Source organism: Pristiophorus japonicus, chromosome 10 (assembly GCF_044704955.1).
Source record: "Pristiophorus japonicus isolate sPriJap1 chromosome 10, sPriJap1.hap1, whole genome shotgun sequence".
NCBI classification, from domain to species: domain Eukaryota; kingdom Metazoa; phylum Chordata; class Chondrichthyes; family Pristiophoridae; genus Pristiophorus; species Pristiophorus japonicus.
This window is the reverse complement of record NC_091986.1, coordinates 60,241,573-60,261,766: the sequence shown is the minus strand read 5'-3', so window position 1 is coordinate 60,261,766 and position 20,194 is coordinate 60,241,573. Positions and strand designations below refer to the sequence as shown.

At 45.7% G+C, this 20,194-nt stretch overlaps 1 protein-coding gene across 1 annotated transcript in view; it reads left to right on the top strand.

The window, feature by feature from the left end:
• Positions 1-20,194, top strand: part of LOC139274593 (DNA (cytosine-5)-methyltransferase 3-like) — a gene marked incomplete at its 5' end in the record, with an annotated part of 131,400 nt that overhangs the window by 84,609 nt on the left and 26,597 nt on the right. The window contains 3 exons of the mRNA XM_070891273.1: positions 5,528-5,612; positions 9,477-9,571; positions 9,668-9,740. Coding sequence (XP_070747374.1) covers positions 5,528-5,612; positions 9,477-9,571; positions 9,668-9,740 — 253 coding nt within the window. The remainder of the gene's footprint in view (positions 1-5,527; positions 5,613-9,476; positions 9,572-9,667; positions 9,741-20,194) is intronic.

Sequence of the window (20,194 nt, the reverse complement as noted above, 5' to 3'; positions counted from 1 at the left end):
TGGTTGATAATGAAGAGGAAAGTCATGTTCTGCAGGAGGTTATCAATCTACTGGTCAGGTGGGCAGAGCAGTGGCAAATGGAATTTAATTCAGAGAAGTGTGAGGTGATGCACTTTGGGAGGGCTAATAAGGAAAGGGTATACACATTAAGCGGTAGGCCACTTAATAGTGTAGATGAACAAAGGGATCTTGGAATGCTTGTCCACAGATCCCTGAAAGTAGCAGGCCAGGTGGATAAGGTGGTTAAGAAGGCACAAGGAATGCTTGCCTTTATTTGCCAAGGCATCGAATATAAGAGCAGGGAGGTTATGCTTAAATTGTATAATACTTTGTTTAGACCACAGCTGGAGTACTGCGTGCAGTTCTTGTCGCTGTATTATAGGAAGGACGTGATTGCACTAGAGAGGGTGCAGAGGAGATTTACTAGGATGCTGCCTGGGATGGAGAATCTTAGCTATGAGGACAGATTGGATAGGTTGGGTTTGTTCTCATTGGAACAGAGGAGATTGAGAGGAGACCTCATCGAGGTGTACAAAATATTGAGGAGTATGGACATGGTGGATAGTAAGGGTCTATTTCCATTAGTGGAGTTGTCTATTACGAGGGGGCATAGTTTTAAGGTGGTTGGTGGAAGGTTTAGAGGGGATTTGAGGGGGGTGGGGGCTTCTTTACACAGAGGGTTGTGGGGATCTGGAACTCGCTGCCTGAAAGAGTGGTGGATGCAGAAACCCTCACTACTTTGAAGAGATGGTTGGATGGGCACTTAAAGTGCAGCAACCTGCAGGGTTACGGACCTAGAGCTGCTAATTGAGATTAGGCTGGATGACCTTTTGTTGGTCGTTGCAGATATAATGGTAAGTACTGCAGGGAATAGAGTATGGCCAGGGTGATCTCCTGGACTAGTTTCGATCTCCTGGATGGGGCGGAGAGGAATTTTCCCAGATTTTTTCTCCATAAATTGGCCTGGGTTTTTATCTGTTTTTTGTCTCTACCAGGAGATCACATGGCTCCAGTTGGGGTGGAGTGTAGAATGTTTCAGTATAAGGGGTATTGCAGTGGTGTGGGGTGGACTGGTTGGGCTGGGTGCTCTTTGCCCTCCCGTCATTGTTCATGGGTTTGTATGTAATCTTTAGAGTTGCTGATGAAGGGCCGTGCGGCTCTTTGTCGTCCGGCGCAGACACGATGGGCAGAAATAGCCTCCTTCTGCGCTGTAAATTCCTATGTTTCTATGTTTCTAATAGCATTGTGACCTCCATCCTTTATGTTTATCACACTTGATGGCATAAAGCCTCCTGCCCTTTTAGGATAATTATGCATCTGTATTTAACAAACCTTACATTTGTGTGCACTTTCTGTTAACATTTTCCATTATAAATTCCCATATGCATAATTATAATGGAAACTGTCCATGTAAGCTTGACACTCGCCCCACCCTGGCCCCTGAACACTCCACGAGGCCCCCACCCACTCTAGCCCCTGATCACTCCACGAGGCCCCCACCTCCCCCACCCACTCTGGCCCCTGATCACTTCACGAGGCCCCCAACTCCCCCACCCACCCTAGCCCCTGATCACTCCACAAGGCCCACCCTGCCCAGACCGCTGAGTTCGCCCTTTTCTCCGGCCCTCCCCATCCTGCTCCTCGGGCTCCCAATCTTCTCACAATCCTCCTCACTTCCCCTCCCCACCCCCCCCCCCATCCTCTTCCCGGTCCAGCCCCCGATCTACCGCCCGACACCCCCCACCCCCCCAGATTCTCTTCCCGGCACAAGCACTACGAGCACACTACCTCCCTCCTCTGTGTGGCCTAGTGCTGCACGCCTACTCACTCAGCACAGCCAGCCTCTCAATCTGGTCAGCTGCGGGCCCTGCAGGTAAATTTGAGAATCCTGTTCTTTAGGGTTTCCTGCCGGCCTCAGAGCCCACTCCCCACCCTCAACCCGCCTTCTCCATTATAATCCAGCCCCACATCTCAGAAAGGATATATAAAAATGTAATATACCCAAGTTTGCTGATGATACAAAGCTTGGTGGGAATGTAAGTTGTGAGGAGGATGCAAAGAGACTTCAAGGGGATATAGATAGATTAAGTGGTTGGGCAAGTACATGGCAAATGGAATATAATGTGGGGAAATATAAAGTTCTCCACTTTGGTAGGAAAAATAGAAAAGCAGAATAGAGAATTCTAAAGATTCACAACCCTCTGAGAGAAGAAATTCCTCCACATCTCCGTTTTAAATGGGTGACCCCTTATTCTGAAACTATGGCCCCTAGATCTAGATTCCTCCACGAGGGGAAATATCTCCTCTGCATCTACCCTGTCAAGCCCCCTCAGAATCTTATACGTTTCAATAAGATCACCTCTCATGCTTCTAAACTCCAATGAGTATAGGCCCAATCTGCTCAACCTTTCTTCATAAGACAGCCCTTGATTTCAAGAACTAACCTAATGAACCTTCTCTGAACTGCCTTCAATGCAAGTATATCCCTCCTTAAATAAGGAGACCAAAACTGTACGCAGTACTCTAGGTGTGGTCTCACCAACACTCTGTACAGTTGTAGCAAGTCTTCTCTGCTATTATACTCTATCCCCTTTGCAATAAAAACCAACATTCCATTTGCCTTCATAATTACTTGCTGTACCTGCATGCTAACTTTTTGTGTTTTATGTACAAGGACCCCCAGATCCCTCTGTACCACAGCATTTTGCCGTCTCTCAATTTAAATAATAATTTGTTTTTTTATTCTTTCTACCTTACCTTTTCCCACATTATACTCCATCTGCCAAATTTTTGCCCACTCACTTAACCTATCTATGTTCCTTTGCAGATTCTTTGCGTCCTCTTCAAAACTTGTGTCTCCCTCACAGCTTGCTTTCCCACCTATCTTTGTATCATCAGCAAATTTGGCTACATTACACTCAGTCCCTTTGGGAAAAATATGTCTTCAGTGGAAAGATAATAGTAGGATGTGACTCTTACACATCCTACTATTATCTTTCCACTGAATGTGTCAACCTGATAACTCTGTTTAGGTAGGGGAGGTTTTATTACGGCAGTAAATCAATTAGAAGAGTTGAGAGCCTGGTTGGCGTTTGTATGTACCTTTGAGGTGCTATGATTTATTGGTAGGATGCATCGAATATAGTGATCAAAGGCAAACATATAGGGGGCAAGTTTCGGGCCGAGTTTAGAATGGAGCACCTCCAAGAGGCACGCCTGTTTTGTGGGATAAAAGTGCGCCTAATACTTGCAGCGGGATTCTCCGCTTCGAATCGGGCCCGTTCCAGGTCGGCGCATCATGGAAGCATCTGCGGGAAGCAGGGCCAAAGCATAGCGCCGATTCTCTGCTGGCAGGGGGGCGGGGCTAGCTCACAGAAGCCAATGTCGTGCCAGCAGCCCTGCGCATGCGCGCTGCAGCGTGCGCGCATGCGCAGTGTGTGGCCTGACGCCTCCTGCCCCTGTCCCCTGGCCGAACGGCCTGAATCTTCGCAGCTAGAAGGCTGCTGCTGCTGCTTCAGACAGGAAAATTCCTAGGAAAATTCAATGTATTTTTTATTTGCTTTATTTAACATTTATTATTCAGGATGGCTCTTTATCTGTAGAAGTGAAACTGTTAAATGCTTGTAAAATTCAATTACTTCCCTTCCGCACCTCCCTCCCACCCCCACATCTCTCATTCCCTACGCCTAATTCCTAAAGTGTAGGCAAGGTTTTTCTTAGAATACAAAAATCTACACCTCCACCATTCTAAGTTAGTTTGGAGTAAGTTTTCGCTGCCTAAACTTGCAAAACAGGCGCAAGTGGCTGGACACGCACCCTTTTGAAAAAAAAATCTGTTCTACAATGAAATTATTCTAACTCACTAGAACTGGAGCAAACTAAATGCCGAGAATTGCAATTTCTAAGATGCTCCATTCTAAACTAGTTGCTCCAAAAAATAGGAGCAACTCAGGCTGAAACTTGAGTCCTTAGTATAAGAAATGTAAAGAAATACTGTTTATCAGCTCACGTTGGAATTGGAAAGTGTGATGTCTCAGCAGCTTGTTAAGCACATGCTGCAGACTAGAGATGGCAGAATGTATATTCAAGAGCATTATGTGCCCAGTCACAGAGGTGGCACACTGAGGAGGAGGATGAGAACTTATACCTCACATACTTACAGGGAGAAGCGGTCTTATCTGAGACAATGCGCAACAAGGTTATGCGAAATAAAAAACATTTAATGAGAACATTTGTATAAAATTATAATTATAACTGTAGAAAACACCCCACTCCACCCCACCTCACCCACAACAAATTGATGACATTTATATCATTCATAAAAGTGTTCACATTTCCAACAAAACTTCATAAAGAACACAAATGCAAAAAAACAAGGCACCCCCCTACCCCCTTCCCCCAAACCTCCCAACAAAATAGAAGAATCGGAGAATCTCTGAGCTCGTTTTCATCCTCCCAATAGTTCCTCTTCCACCTCACTGCTTTCGCCAGCATCCTCAGTCTGCACAGCGTGCTGTGTCGCCTCCTCCATCCCCAAAACTATATATTTTTCCCCCAAAACTCTGTGCGAACAAAGTTATTTGTGCGTTCAATTATTTTTGCTGCTGGTAAATCTCCTACCTCCCACAAAAGCCAAACAACCACACAACACACCCACACATGCTTTCAGTTCCTCTCTGCTCCCTCTCTCCTGCATGTATTGATGACCCCTGACCTCCTGAAACGCGGGAAACGACCATTGCCATGGCATTGCTATGGACGCCGACAGTTTATTAATGCTGATGCCCATTTCACATCGCTCGTGGTAACGCCCATTTTATAAAGTGGAAAGTTGGAATTTTGAAAATGGGCGATAATCCGGTGATCTCAAAACCCATATTAACCACTAACGCTGGAAATAACGCCCATTTTTGCGTGATGTGCGCAAAAGTGGAAAGTCTAGCCCATAACAGTTTTTTCCGCCAAAAAAACCACTACGATTCAAAACTTAATTTCCAGCCCTATATAGTTCTTATTCTGTTACTCTAGTTCATTTCTTTTTGTATCTGTGCACTAGCTTTTGTGAGTTGTGTATCTAGATACCCAAATCCCTTTCCCTTCCTTCCTCCAAATTTCTAGTCTTTCATCAGAAATAAATATTTGTTTTTCTTGGATTCAAACTAGATGACCTCAACCTGTTTTCCACAGTTTTGCCCACTTAATTAATTTGTTTCTGTCCCATTGTAACTTCCTGCTCCCATCTACACAACTTACTGTGCCTTCTATCTTATACTTTTTTTGATTAAAACAGGAACTGCAAAGGCTTAGCTCTATTTCATGATCGTGTGGTAACTGCAGCCTAATTGATGAAAGAATATAAACTAAGGTTATGTCCAACTCTAAAGTTATCTTTGTATTTCTGCATTAATTGTTCAAACAGAAAAAAAATTAGATTTCTGAAATAATTTATTGTGTTTATCTGAATGCAGGCAAGATTATGCACAAAAGTTTAACATCAGTAAAATGTCAAATATTCATTTTATATCAGGAACATCTTCGAATCTATGCACCAGTCCCTATAAATAGACAGAACCCAATTAGAGTCCTGTCCCTCTTCAGTAATGTAACTAAAGGTAAGCACCAATTGATCATAGTACGTTAATTCACAACATAACAATTTTCTGTGGATCTTCTCAAGTTAATGATTGTGTACAGGTATAAGTTAAATGCAGTGATCCCGCAGTTCTGCCTCCAACTCACACTCCTTTCAGGAGCATGCGGGCACTAAATTTATCTGGTAAGCTGTGAGTTCCTGACTCTCTGAGGATGCATTCGGTACAGTTGAGTCACTCCTGTTCCAAGAGGAATGGAATATTATATCTAGATTACTTTCTTGCACCTTTCAATAAACAAGTTATTAAATATTCTTGAGGGGTAACTTTAGAATGCTGCAGTCCTGGTGGGAAGTCTTAATCTCTAGCAGTGCACATCGGAAGTTCAGGCATGTGCAGCCCGTACCTAATTTCCAATATGCACCTCCGTCCCTGCCCACAAAGTGATTTTAGAAAATGACCCCTTTGATATGTTGGCGTACAAAAAAATAAAGTGGGGAGAAAATAAATTAAATGGAATTCTACAAATAAATAAGATATCACAATGATTGAAGAGAACACAAAATTAATATCCAGAAGAGAATGGACTTTCCCAATGCCTCAGCTGGTGAATGTACTGCTCAGTGTCGACCGGAATCATGTAGGCTTCTTAGGCCTCGGAATTGACATTTAAGTGTTCTACGTTAACCAGTGTGATAGTATGGAGCTAAAGTAGATCTCAGTGCCCTTGGATTAAGGAGGAGATAAATCAGCCATGGTTCCTGCTTCTCACCATCCAGTGAACCCTGCTAGAAAGTGTTTACACCAGGGGAAGACGGCAGGGGGATGAGTGGTGATATCGTCCATGGCTGTCCACACTCATTGTCTAGGTTCAAACATGAATATTATTCTATAATCTAGTTCTCTCACTGCAGAGTGGTAATCATGAGGAATGCATGCAAGAAAATTTCGGGCATGCAGCCTATTGATTTTAATGGACAGAAAGTCATCAACTGTGTTCACCCAATTTCTTGAGATGTGAGACCCAAATTTCCTCAGCTCTAAGAATGCAAAATCGCCATTATGTGAGGGCAGAATTTGGGGCAGGGCTGGGATGAATCCCTTTTATTTCTCTGATTTTACAACCAGAGGTTTTTAAAAATTCATTAATAGGATGTGGGCATCGATGGCAAGGCCAGCATTTATTGCCTATCCCTAATTGCCCTTGAGAAGGTGGTTGTGAACAAATAGCCTCCTTGAACCACTGCAGTCCATGTGGTGAAGGTGCTCCCACAGTGCTGTTAGGGAAGGAGTTCCAGGATTTTTACCCAACGACAGTGAAGGAACAGCAATATATTTCCAGATCAGAATGGTGTTTAACCAGGAGGGGAACTTGGAGGTGGCGGTGTTCCCATGCACCTGCTGCCCTTGTCCTTCTAGCTGGAAGAGGTCGTGGGTTTGGGAGGTGCTGCCAAAGGCTGTGCCCAGGGGTTCTTATTGCATCCACACATTTCCATGCAGACATCACAGAAAGGGGTGGGGCTGGCAGGATGAACTCAACTGCCAAAATTCCTGGAAGTGCTGCTTCCGTTGCCCCCAATGTTGTGCACCGCTGCATCACAGGTTCTGATCCTGACAGAAGTAAGGCTCATTGCCCTTTCATAGGAGAGTTTCTCTGTGACAATGGATCTCAGAATGTCAATCACCTTTGGGAAAGCAGCAAGTTCAAATTAGATTTTTTACAATTTCTTTGAAGATCTTCAGCCCTCACAGCTCTACTGTCCTCCCCCACCATCCCACCCACATCACCCTCCTGCCCCCCAATGCCCCTGCCTTAGGGATGGGTGCATGCCTCCAAAATATGTTAATGCTCATGAACTGATCATTTGGGACGTGAAGGGGTGCAAAATTCACAAGAACCTCTCCCCCCCCCCCCCCCCCGCCACCCCCCACCCAGTGTTTGGGCTCATTCAAAAGGAAATTTAATTTGGGACTATCTACCAGAAAGTTTGAAATCCTAAAGTGCTTATGGAAGAAACTACAGACTTTAATAGAATTTTGAACTTTTACAAGACAAATTCAAGGCTGTGGGTGGGTCTAAAAGGACTGACAGGAGACAACCTGATTAGTGAGACTACCTGGGTGTGAGGACTAAAGTAACCTGTCTGGAGAAATGGGTATTCGAGAATCCTTCTCCACAAGAGACATTAACATTACAAAATAGCTACCCATCAACTTGAAACTGGAAAACCATCTCAGCATATACATCACAAAGAGGCCCAATCCAGCCTGTATACAAAAAACTAAACACAAAAGGACATTGCAATTACCAAACTAATATTTCCATCAAGAAACAGTTTTCGCACATCAACCCACCCAAAACATATCAACTTTTAATGAGCCCACCAAAATATTACAAAGAAGAGCCAAGCCTGCCAAATTTAATCAAAGAATTCTGAACAGATTTGGCGCCAAGATTAGAACCACTCAAACTGTATAACTGGCCCCCTGTTTCAACAGAGGGTATGACAGACTACTACCACACTACACTGGTGTCACCAAGACAAGGAGAGAAACCAACGCAACAGTTGTAAACTAACTTCTCCAGCCTCGAAGTCCTTAAGTCCTGAAGGAAGGAAGAACATCACCATCACGGCAGCAACCGACCAAGCCAACGTGGTATCAACGAAAAACCACCATGATCGACCAAACTGGAAACAAACTCCAATGGGAAAAAAACCAAAAAATCGAAAAGTTTCCACTCTACAAACTAATCCTGACCTACCAACAGGTAAAACACTACCTAAAAGACGGTAGAAACCTATTTCTAGCCAAAGAAAACGGGTATTTACCCCACAGATCCAAAACGCATCTTACCGCATCAGCGGACTCAACCCAAATGAAGATTGCACAGCAAGATGTCTTCTCCAACGTTCAGGGTACGGCAAGCAGACCCTACCGCGTCCAGCAATCCCCAAAACCGTGATATACCACTAACTGTCAAAAGGATTGGTAAGCATAGTCCCTGCCTGCCCTGGAGTCTAACCTAGCTAGAATTAGGTATTGGGAGGTGGGAGGTGGGAGGTGTAATTCTACTGTAACCCCCTTTGAATATGTGATGTATTGTTCTCTGTTAGAGTCATTATAAGTGATTGTAACCCCCTCTGAGTGTGTACGGTACTGTTCTTCAATAAGTTTGAATACGTTCTGACATTGTACTTTCTTATTAGAGTAATTATAAGTTGTAATTTTCTTGACTGTAATAAAACCAAAGTTCTTTTGCATCAAATCAGTGTCCTTTGCACTTTGTCACATCCCCCAAATAAATCCAGAGTCTAGGACCCAAGGGAGTGGGAGCGATTCGAACCGCTCAAGTTGGTCAGAAGGGAACCTGACCCCCTCATAGAGACCACCCACTTACAGAAGAGATCATGAGGGGACGCATGTAACATTCTGCTCCTACCCTGATTTCCCCCCCTCCAGCAGTGCTACCATGAGAGTCTGCAGGCTGTGCTTCCAACGAGTGACAGTCCCCACTGGGAGCACTGGATTGCAGATCTGAGAGGATACCGAGCCTGTATTCCCATACCAGTCGGAGCTTTCAGGAGCTGGAGGAAATTAAAACAAAACAGAAAAAAGAATGAAGCGAAATAGAGAACAATAAAGCACTGTAATTAAATCTAGATGTCAATTGATTCATCTCTTGTTTCGCTCTCTCAATGTGTGACTATAAAGAGCAAATTCACTGATCCCATGTTCCCAGCGGGTTGCCTCTCTTGACATGGGTTGGAGAATCAGTGTTACAGTGTCACAGCCCTATCTCTTTCAGGTGGAATCGGTGAATTTATGCTTAAATATATAATTCCCTGTATCATTACATAGTATTCACTTTCTCTGTTAATTCAGATTTACAGGATATCAGAATTTTGGACAGGGTTCCTGATTCTAATCAAGAAATGTTAACATTTTTCGAGGATTTGGACAACATTACTCGACAAAATGTAAGGACAACAAAATTAATCTCAGAAATGACATTTGGTGTACCTTTGAACTTCTTTGTATATGTGTTTAAATATGCTCTGATCTCTTCATAATAGATAGAACAGAGGGGACCATTTGACTTTGTGATTGGTGCCTGCCCACAGAACCCTTCAGTGGACCACTCTTCAGGTAAGAGCTGCTAAAGGATTTAGGTGTGAAACCAAGGTTCTGATGTGAGTCTAAATCATAAGAAGCAAGATTGCTCATACTGGCATCACATGGAAGAATCTTTTCTCTCCCCACCAGCTCTGCTCCCTCCTCTTCTCACTCTGCCACTTATTCTCTCCCTGCCTCACCACTCCCTGCTTTCAAAACTTTTCTCTTTGAAAGTGCCTTCAATGCCCTCTATATCTATAAGATACCAATGTACTGGTCAGGTGGGCAGAACAGTGGCAAATGGAATTCAATCCGGATAATTGTGAGGTAATGCATTTGGGGAGGTCTAACAAGGCAAGGGAACACACATTAAATGGTACAACACTGAAAAGTGTAGAGGAACAAAGGGACATTGGAGTGCAGGTCCACAGATCCCTGAAGGTAGCAGGCCAGGTAATAAGGTGGTTAAGATGACATATGGAATACTTGCCTTTATTAGTTGAGGCATGGAATACAAGAGCAAGGAGATTATGCTTGAACTGTATAGAACACTGGTTGGGCCACAGCTGGAGTACTGTGTGCAGTTCTAGTCACCACATTACAGGAAAGGTGTGATTGCACTGGGAAGGGTGCAAGAATGTTGCCTGGACTGGAGAACTTTGGCTATGAAGAAAGATTGGTGATGCTGGGTCTGTTTTCTTTAGAACAGCTGAGGGGAGACCTGATTGAGGTGTATAAAATTATGAGGGGCCTGAATAGAGCAGATAGGAAGGACCTGTTTGCCTTGGCAGAGGGGTCAACAATCGGGGGCATAGATTTAAAGTAATTGTGGGGAGGTTTAGAAGAGATATGAGGGGAAATGTCTTCACCAAGAGGGTGGTGGGAGTCTGGAACTCACTGCCTCGAAAGGGTGGTAGAGGCAGAAAACCTCACCACATTTAAAAAATACTTGTATGTGCACTTAAAGTGGCATAACCAACAGAGCTACGGACCAAGAGCTGGAAAGTGGGATTAGGCTGATAGCTCTTGATCGGTCGGCGCGGACACGATGGGCTGAAATGGCCTCCTTCCGTGCTGTAAATTTCTATGATTCTATGATTCTAACCCTTCTGATTTTTCTCCTGCTCATATTCACTGTTTCCTGTCCTTAATGATAAACACTTTGTGACATTTTGAATCTCCTGAGGAATGCTGTAGAAATACAGATCACTGTTGATGCTAGCACTAATAAACAGTGCTACTGGAACTTAAAAGTAAAGATGGTGAACATACCCATCTTAGGCTCGTGCACTCTTGAGATTGTGAGAGTGTCGTTTATGGATTGCAACCAGCAAATATGTTGTAATATAGATTATAATGTTACATTAATAACCACGAGTGATTATCACAGAGAGATCTTGTGGTAGTTCACCTCCAGAGAGTAAAGGGCTAATTTTGGGAGGTGAGGCTTTCGACTGGAAAATCTGGAGTGCCGCGACTCAGCTACTCTGACCTCCTCAACCTGATCTCAGATCCGCGCTTGTTCGAGGCTCTGGGACACAAGCCTCGATCGCAACATTTACCCACAAGATATAGTTGGGAACAGCACAAGTCTGTCGAAAGGATTGGGCTCAGTGGGCTTAAAGAATTAACACCAGTACTTTTCAGCACATTACATCACCTATGTTTGTTTTAGAGATGGCTCCACTTCCTTTGAGTGAAGCAAAGCTTTGGTAATCTGTTTTTAAAGATGTGGGGGCCAAAATTTACCTTCGCCTGAAACAGGTCGCACTTTCCGCTCCTAATGTGTTTTTTCCGCTGCATCGGATAAGGTCGACTCTTTCGCGGAAATCAGGTCTTTGGCGGGTTTTTTTTGGTGGACTGGAAGTCGGTCATAATGGGGGCAGAAGTGGGGCGGTAAGTACTACAGAGAGGTGGAAGTGGAGGCAGGATGGAATCTCCGCCACTGTCAGTCAGCAGCGTGTGTCACCACACTCTCCCCTTCACTTAAAGGGGAGAACCTTTGGCATTCAGAAACTTCGGTCCAATGGGCGATCAGGGTGGGTTTCAGCTGGGCCAGCAGTCTGGCACCCAAGAGGGGTTGCCAGGATGCCTGTTGACGGCCCGGCCGAACATGAGGGCATATTTGGCTGGCCGATCTGGAAGTCGGCCGGCAAAAAAAAACATGGTGGCCGCGGCAGTGCACCTGCCCCTTGAAAGGCTGCCGTGCTGCCATGGCTCACAGATTAAAAGCAAGGTGCACCGACAGAAAAACCTGTTGGGGGCACCGCGTAGCGGATTTAAGATTTTTCAAAGGAAATTTCGCAGGTGGTGCGAGAGATCGACGGTACGCCTTTTGACGACGCGCTTAGAAAGGTCGGCAGCAGCGGGGTGGAAGTGGGGAACGCCGGAAAAGTCCCCGAGGTGAATTTCGCTGGCGGCGGCCATTGGACCGGAAGTCAGCGGCCGCTCGACTCCATCACCTGGCCACCACTTTTTGGTGGTAAGTGGCCTTTTTGGGGACCTGAATTTCAACCCCGTGAGCTCACACTCACCAGTGGGGTAAACTGTACGATTCCGCAATCCCACTGCAGAACTTTACACAACAGCAGCTCACATCAGGATTTTGGGCATGACTGATGTGACTGATTCACTGCCGGCATGATTTTCTATCCATTAATATTAACTAGGAGGTCATTGTTGAGTAATTCCTTCAGACCTTGAGAAAACAAATGCCTATCTTAGATTAACCCCATAGTTAAAGTCATATACTCATGTTTGGTGGTTGTTAGGAAGATTGGTAGCAAACAGCCAAGAAGATACCAGATGAAGTGACACCTCCAGGAAGCGAAAGGCAGGTTGAAAAAGTTGCAGAGGAACTGTGCCTCTTTTTCCTTCTGAAGTCTAGCTTTTTAAAAGCTCTTTTTAACCAAGAACCACACTACATTTTTTTGTGGCAATCCATCTGATCTTCATCCCAAATTGTACTTAGTAAAATTGTGCAGCATTTCTTTCAGTAGTTCATTTTATATATGTACAATTACATAAATTAGAAGACAAATATACAAAAGGGAAATTTAATAGAATAGGAATATTCCCGAATTGCAAATTACTATCAGTCTATTATTTGATACTTTGCTTTTCCATGAATAAAAAAATATTGGCTTTGGGGGAGGAGTCAGCCAGCACCATAGCAGTTGCAGACATGCTGCTAAGGCAATAAAAAAATTGCTGTGAAAAGTTTAGATGGCAACTATATGATTCCATAAAGCAGCTTTTTACCCTATCTTTTTCTAAAAAGAATGAAGTGCCTATTTATAGTGGTATCATGTAAATTCCAGTCAAAAGAAATACACCAGCTTTCTAATCAAAAACATTTTCCAATGGCTAGATGTTAATCAAAATTAACCGAATGTAGGAATTGGGGAAAAAAAAGGAGGAAAAAAAAACTTCAAGGAACAACTTAGAAGATTTCAGTTGCAATGCATGCAGCCATTTACCTACTCCATCATTGGCAGCACTCACATGGAACAGATATAATGAAGGGCCTGCCTTCTGCACAATAAAAAATGGTCCTTGCTAAGCTGGCTTTTGGAATGATTTCTTCTCTAAGATCTGCTGTACCATCACCCTAACTCCTATTGCAAAACTCTTGAGGGATAACATCCTTATCTTAGTACAGCTGCATCTTTCTCTGGGTCTGACCACTAATAACTGATACTTCCGTATGCAGCTCCCTCATATGTTCCACTAATTGTTTGACCCACTCTTCCATGGCAAAGATCTGCTGCAACATATATCATCATCATAGGCAGTCCCTCAAAATCGAGGAAGAATTGCTTCCACTCCTAAAGTGAATTCTTTGGTGGCTGAACAGTCCAACATGAGAGCCACAGACCCTGTCACAGGTGAGACAGATATTTGTCGGGGGAAGCGGTGGGTAGCACTGATTAGCCACACGCTCCTACCGCTGCCTGCGCCCAACCTCTTCACGCTCACAGCATTGAGATTCATAGAGCTCAACGCCCTCCCGGATGTACTTTCTCCACCTCGGGCGGTCTTCGGCCAGAGTCTCCCACAGGTGTCAGTGGTGATGTCGCACTTCACCAGGGAGGCTTTGAGGGTGTCCTTGTAACGTTTCCGCTGCCCACCTTAGGATCGTTTGCCATGAAGGAGCTCCGCGTATAGCAATTGCTTAGGGAGACTTGTGTCTGGCATGCAAACTATGTGGCCTGTCCAGCGAAGCTGATCGAGTGTGGTTAGTGCTTCAATGCTGGGGTTGTTAGCCTGGGCGAGTACACTGATGTTGGTGTGTCTGTCCTCCCAGGGGATTTGCAGGATCTTGCAGAGACATCGTTGGTGATATATCTCCAGGGACTTGATGTGTCTTCTGTACATCGTCCATGCCTCTGATCCATACAGGAGGATGGGTATTACTACAGCCCTGTAGACCATGAGCTTGGTGGTAGGTTTGAGGACCTGGTCTTTGAACACTCTTTTCCTCAGGCGGCCGAAGGCTGCACTAGCGCACTGGAGGTGATGTTGAATCTTCGCATCAATGTCTGCCTTTGTTGATAAGAGGCTCCCGAGGTATGGGAAGTGGTACACGTTGTCAAGGGCCGCGCTGTGAATCTTGATGACTGGGGGGCAGTGCTATGCGGCGAGGACAGGTTGGTGGAAGACCTTTGTCTTACGGATGTTAAGCATGAGGCCCATGCTTTCATATGCCTCGATGAACACATCGACTATATCCTGGAGTTCAGCCTCAGAATGTACGCAGACGCAGGCATCGTCCGCGTACTATGTTTCAATGACAGAGGTTGGGGTGATCTTGGACCTGCCTGGAGGTGGCGTAGGTTAAACAGCTTCCCACTGGTTCTGTAGTTTAGTTCCACTCCAGCGGGGAGCTTGTCGACAGTGAGGTGGAGCATGGCAGCGAGGAAGATTGAGAAGAGGGTTGGAGCAATGAAGCAGCCTTGTTTGACCAAGGTCCGGACATGGAATGGATCTGTAATGGATCCGCTGATAAGGATCACGGCCTGCATGTCGCTGTGGAGCAGGCGACGGATGTTGACAAACTTTCGGGGCATCCAAAACGGAGGAGGATGCTCCATAAGCCCTCACAATTGACAGTGTCAAAAGCATTTGTAAGATCAAAAAAGGCCATGTATAAGGGCTGGTGCTGCTCCCTACATTTTCCCTGCAGTTGTCGTGCTGCAAAGATCATGTCCGCTTTTCCCTGTAGGGGACGAAATCCGCATTGCGACTCCGGGAGGAGCTCCTCGGCCACAGGGAGAAGACGGTTGAGGAGAACTCTAGCGACAGCTTTCCCAGTGGTTGATAGGAGGGCAATTCTCCTGTAGTTGCCACAGTCAGATTTGTTCCCTTTTTAAAAAATGGACACGATCACTGCATCTCTGAGATCTCCCAGCATGCTCTCCTCCCTCCAAATGAGAGTGGTGAGCTCATGTATCTGCGCCAACAGCGCCTCTCCGCCATATTTTAGCGCCTCAGCAGGGATTCCATCCGCTCCCGTAGCTTTGTTGTTCCTGAGCTGTTTTTTTGGCTTTTCCTACCTTGTGCAGCGTCGGGGTTTCACTGAGGTGGTGGCGGGTCGCATGCTGCGTGATGGAGATGAGAACACTCGAGTCAAAGGTAGAGTCTCGATTGAGGAGATCTTCAAAGTGCTCTTTCCAGCGGGCCCTGACCGCCTTGGTGTCCTTGATGAGTGTTTCCCCATTCTTGGCCAGGAGTGGGGTGGGGCCTTGGGAGTTTGGACCGTAGGTGGCCATGACTGCAGTGAAGAATCCTCGCGTGTCGTGGCTGTTGGTTAGTTGTTGTATCACCTGCGCTTTCTCCATCCACCGCCTGTTCTTTAGGTCCCGGGTTTTTTGTTGGACCTCAGCCTTGAGCCCTGTGTAATGTTGCTTTGTAGCTCCAGAGTTGGATTGTTGCTTGAGGCTCAGAAATGCCCTGCGCTTACGATTTACTAGCTCTTGGATCCCCTGATCATTTTCATCAAACCAGTCCTGGTGTTTTCTGGTTGAGTAATCATGTGACCATCACCTAATCTGATCCGTCATCAATATTAACATAGCCCCAAAGCAGAGAGGACAGCAGAAGCAGTGTCGCAATAAAGTTAATACCGGGGCACTTAAAGACCCAGCTAAGAGAGCCCTGTATAGCCAACGCCTCACAGCCATTCTGGCGTGCCTTGATGACCCTGAGATACTGAATGCCCACAATGCTTGGTCTGCCCTCCAGGACTCCATAACCAGTGCCTGTGAAGAGACGCTTGGTGTAACATATGTGCCATGGGGGCAGCTTAGAGGTGTTCCAGAAGACACATTTTGCATCCCATTTTAACTTCAAAAGGTGATGCAGCAGTAATTTTAGACACAATAGCCTAGAAATTCGCTGGTGTAGTGCTAATGTTGACAAAATGACAGCTGCCTCGCATCCATCCACATCTCGCAGAGGACCCGGCGGCTGCCATTTTGGTGAGGACCAAAGTGCTGCTGATGACAGCGCTGGTCTCTCAAATTTAAATAAGCAGAGCATGACATCAATCGGTGTGCAATGCCTGATTTGACGCCAGGACTATTATTTTGGATGTTCTCGCTCTCTATAACGTCATGTGTTAAGTTAATAGTGAGGTTGGGGATGGTATCAAACAGGAAATTAGGGATGCATGCAATAAAGGTACAGCAGTTATCATGGGTGACTTTAATCTGCATATAGATTGGGCTAACCAAACTGGTAGCAGTACGGTTGTAAGGGGAGTTTGGGGTGTGGGTTCGAATCCACACTCCCCTGGGGTTCTGTACGTGCGATTTATGAGGATGGGTGAGTAATGAGGCACCAGACACAGTGGATAAGAGTACAAAATGGCTAATGTTGTTTATTTAGAATAGTAAACACCAAGATAGAGGGCATAGGAAGAGGTCATAAATAGCAGTAATGGCACAATCTCACTCAACAACACGAAAAATCTCGCAACAGGGAAGGGGAAAATAAGAGGTTAAAACATTCCACTCACACACAACCCCACCTCCCACTTCCTCCCTTCTTACCAATTCCTATCCTAAATTGAGTCTGTGAGGGGGTTTGAGCTATATTCACAATCCTATCAACTCCGGGGTTCTGGGGGCACTTATTTCAGCTCGGGGTGCCTCTGGGGTGGGTTTTACGTTGTTGGTTGTTTCGGTTTTCCTCCTCGATGTTGCGTCGGTTTCTTCTCTTTGCCTTTCGGTTGGCTCCTAAGCAAAAAGCTGCTGGAGTTAAGCACATCTTCCCCAGAGCGAGGGCCCTGTGAAAAGCTGACTTAACTCCTAAAAGCTGACTTCAACCTCCAACCTCTGGTTGGTTTCCACTGCCACTGCCTGCTGGTTTTCAGTCTCGATGGCTTCGTCTGCGGAACTGCTGCTTCTTCCTCTGGTGGAGTGAGAGCGAGTGGGAGAGAGAGCTCTCTCTGGATACAAGCTGCAAGCTGCAAGCTCCAAGCTTCCAAACCCTCCCCCCTCCCCAAAACCTCCAACCTCTCCAACTTCCTTGTGTGTTTTTGCAGCTTTTCTTATCGTCCGTTCATGGGGTGTGAATGGCAGTTCGATGTGTATCTGTCTGTCTGGAATGAAGATGATTGTTCACTATCTCGACAGAGGTACCACTCTGTCTGGGCTGGCCAAACTGATTGCATCAAACCTGTGGGCCTTTGTTTAATTGTTCAAACTGATACCCTTTCTGTTGCCTTGTGTATTACCCTGGAGATTTTGCCTGTACATGGTGGCCAGAGTCCCATCATCCTCCGCGGTTTACAGGCTGTTGGCTGCAGTTGGTCATTTTAAACATGGCATCTTCCCATTCTCCCTGCCACATGTCTCCGTGGTTGGTTTTACAGAACCTTACAGTCCCCCGTTAAAACACTCTGTCTCCGGGTGTTTTCAAAATGTGAAGCAAAACCTTTTCCCTCTCACAGAGCCAATCTTCCCCAAATCTTACCTAAACCCATGATAAAACCTTAAAATACATCAATGGTATTCATACATTTGGAACCAATACAATACTGAAAATGTAAAAATGCTTCTCAACCAATACCCTTCACCAAAATCATAATAGTACATAGTATCACGCATCATAGTATTACAGATAGGGAGGTACGGACCTTTTACAAGGTACAGACTTTTCTTTACAGTGCAATACATTCGGCTTGTACAATCAGTCCCGTCATACTGCATAGACTTTGCTAACCCTCCCTTTCCGTTTGGCCTTTGACTTGGTCTCACTCATAGCTTTCTCAATTTTCAAACGACGGCCCTTTTTCCTAAGCTGGCAGCGGATCGCCAGCAAATCGGCTACGATGATCAGCTGTGCCACGACTAGGGCGTGAGAGAGGATGCGGTCCTAATCTGAGGAAGGACGTTCTTGCTATTGAGGGAGTGCAGCAAAGGTTCACCAGACTGATTCTCAGGATGGCAGGACTGACATATGAGCAGAGACTGGGCCTGTATTCACTGGAGTTTAGAAGAATGAGAAGGGATGTGATAGAAACATATAACATTCTGACGGGACTGGACAGGTTAGATGCAGGAAGAATGTTCCCGATGATGGGGGAGTCCAGAACCAGAGGTCACAGTCTAAGGATAAGGGGTAAGCCATTTAGGACTGAGATGAGGAGAAACTTCTTCATTCAGAGAGTTGTTAACTGTGGAATTCTCTTCCGCAGAGAGTTGTTGATGTCAGTTCATTAGATATATTCAAGAGGAAAGGGCTACTGAGGTGAATGATCAGTCATGATCTTATTGAATGGTGGTGCAGGCTCGAAGGCCGAATGGCCTACTTCTGCACCTATTTTTCTATGTTTCTAAGTTTCTATGCACAGAAAAACGTGCATAAAGAAGCCCTGCAGAGGCGCTGTCAGCGCTTCTTAAAGGGATAGACACATCTTTCAGGTTTGGATTTCAGCTTTTGGACTTTAATAAAATATTTTATTGAAGTAGTGGCTTGCATTTAAAAAGATATTAAAGTATGCAGGGAGTGCTGCTGGATGCTTGCAAGGCTTTGGATAGTAAAGGAAGGCTTCTGAGAAGAAACAAAATGCTGGAAATACGCAGCAGGTCAAGCAGCATCTGTGGACAGAGAAACAAAGTTCAAACAGATGGCCTACTCCTGCTCCTATTTCTTATGTTCTTATGTCTCAGGTCAAGATGCTGCCTGACCTGCTGAGTAGTTCCAGCATTTTCTACTTTTGTTTCAAATTTCCAGCATCCGCAGTATTTTGCCTCTGAGAAGACCACTCGCTCACAGTCCTGGGAGGCTCACAGTCCTGTGAGGCACATGGAGATAAAGCATGTGGCAGCAAAGGAGACAAGCTGCTTGCCAAGGGAGGAGGAGGAAGCAGAAGGAAGGATGCCAACCAGACAGCTGGCTGCGATATCCAGGATGGAATCAGCCGTCTGCAGTACCAGTGACCACAACCCCAATTCCCCTTTCAACATTTGTCCCACAGCTTACCTTCACTCTCACTGACCATCACACAGTCCTCTTGGCCACAATACTGAAATAAAAGCCACTACAAAACAAACTTTCCAATTCAACTTTATCCATATATGCATTCAATATGACATCAAGAAATCAGCTAAGCACCCTTGTGCATTCCCTTAGTGACTGACTTTAACGCCAGAGTCGGTAAGGACACAGACCTCCTGGGAGGCGTGATTGGCAGAGAGGGGGTAGGGAAAACCCTGCTCCTGACAAAATGCATAGAACACGACCTTGTCGTCACCAACACTTTGTTCCGCCAGAGGGACAAGTACAAGGCATTGTGGCAACACCCTCGCTCCAAGCACTGGCACCTGCTTGACCACGTCATTGTTCGAGTAAGGGATCGCAAAGACATGCGCATCACCCGCACCATGACAGGAGCTGACGACTGCTGGACGGACCACTGCCTAATCCGTTCCATCATCAACATTGATATAGCCCCAAAGCGATGACGGCAACAGAAGCAGTGCCGCAGAAAAATCAACATCGGGGCACTCAAACACCTAGCTAAGAGAGCCCTATACAGCCAGTGCCTCACTGTTAATCTGGCCACCCTTGATGACCCCGAGACGCAGAGTGCCCACAGCGTTTGGTCTGCCCTCCAGGCCACCATAATCAATGTCTGCAAAGAGACGTTGGCTCACTCAACCAGGAAACACTGGGACTGGTTTGATGAGAATGACCAGGAGATCCAAGAGCTAAATGCAGGGCATTTCTGAACTTAAAACAACAACCCAACTCGGGAGTAGCTAAGCAGCTTTACAGACGGCTTAAGGCCGAGGTCCAACAAAAAACCCGCGACCTAAAGAATAGATGGTGGGTGAAGAAAGCACATGAGATTCAGCAGCTGGCCAAAGGCATGATGTGCGAGATTTCTTCACCACAGTCAAGTCCACCTACGGCCCAAGCACCCAAGGCCCCCCCCCCCCGCCACTGCTGGTCAAGAACAGGGAGACAATCATCAAGGA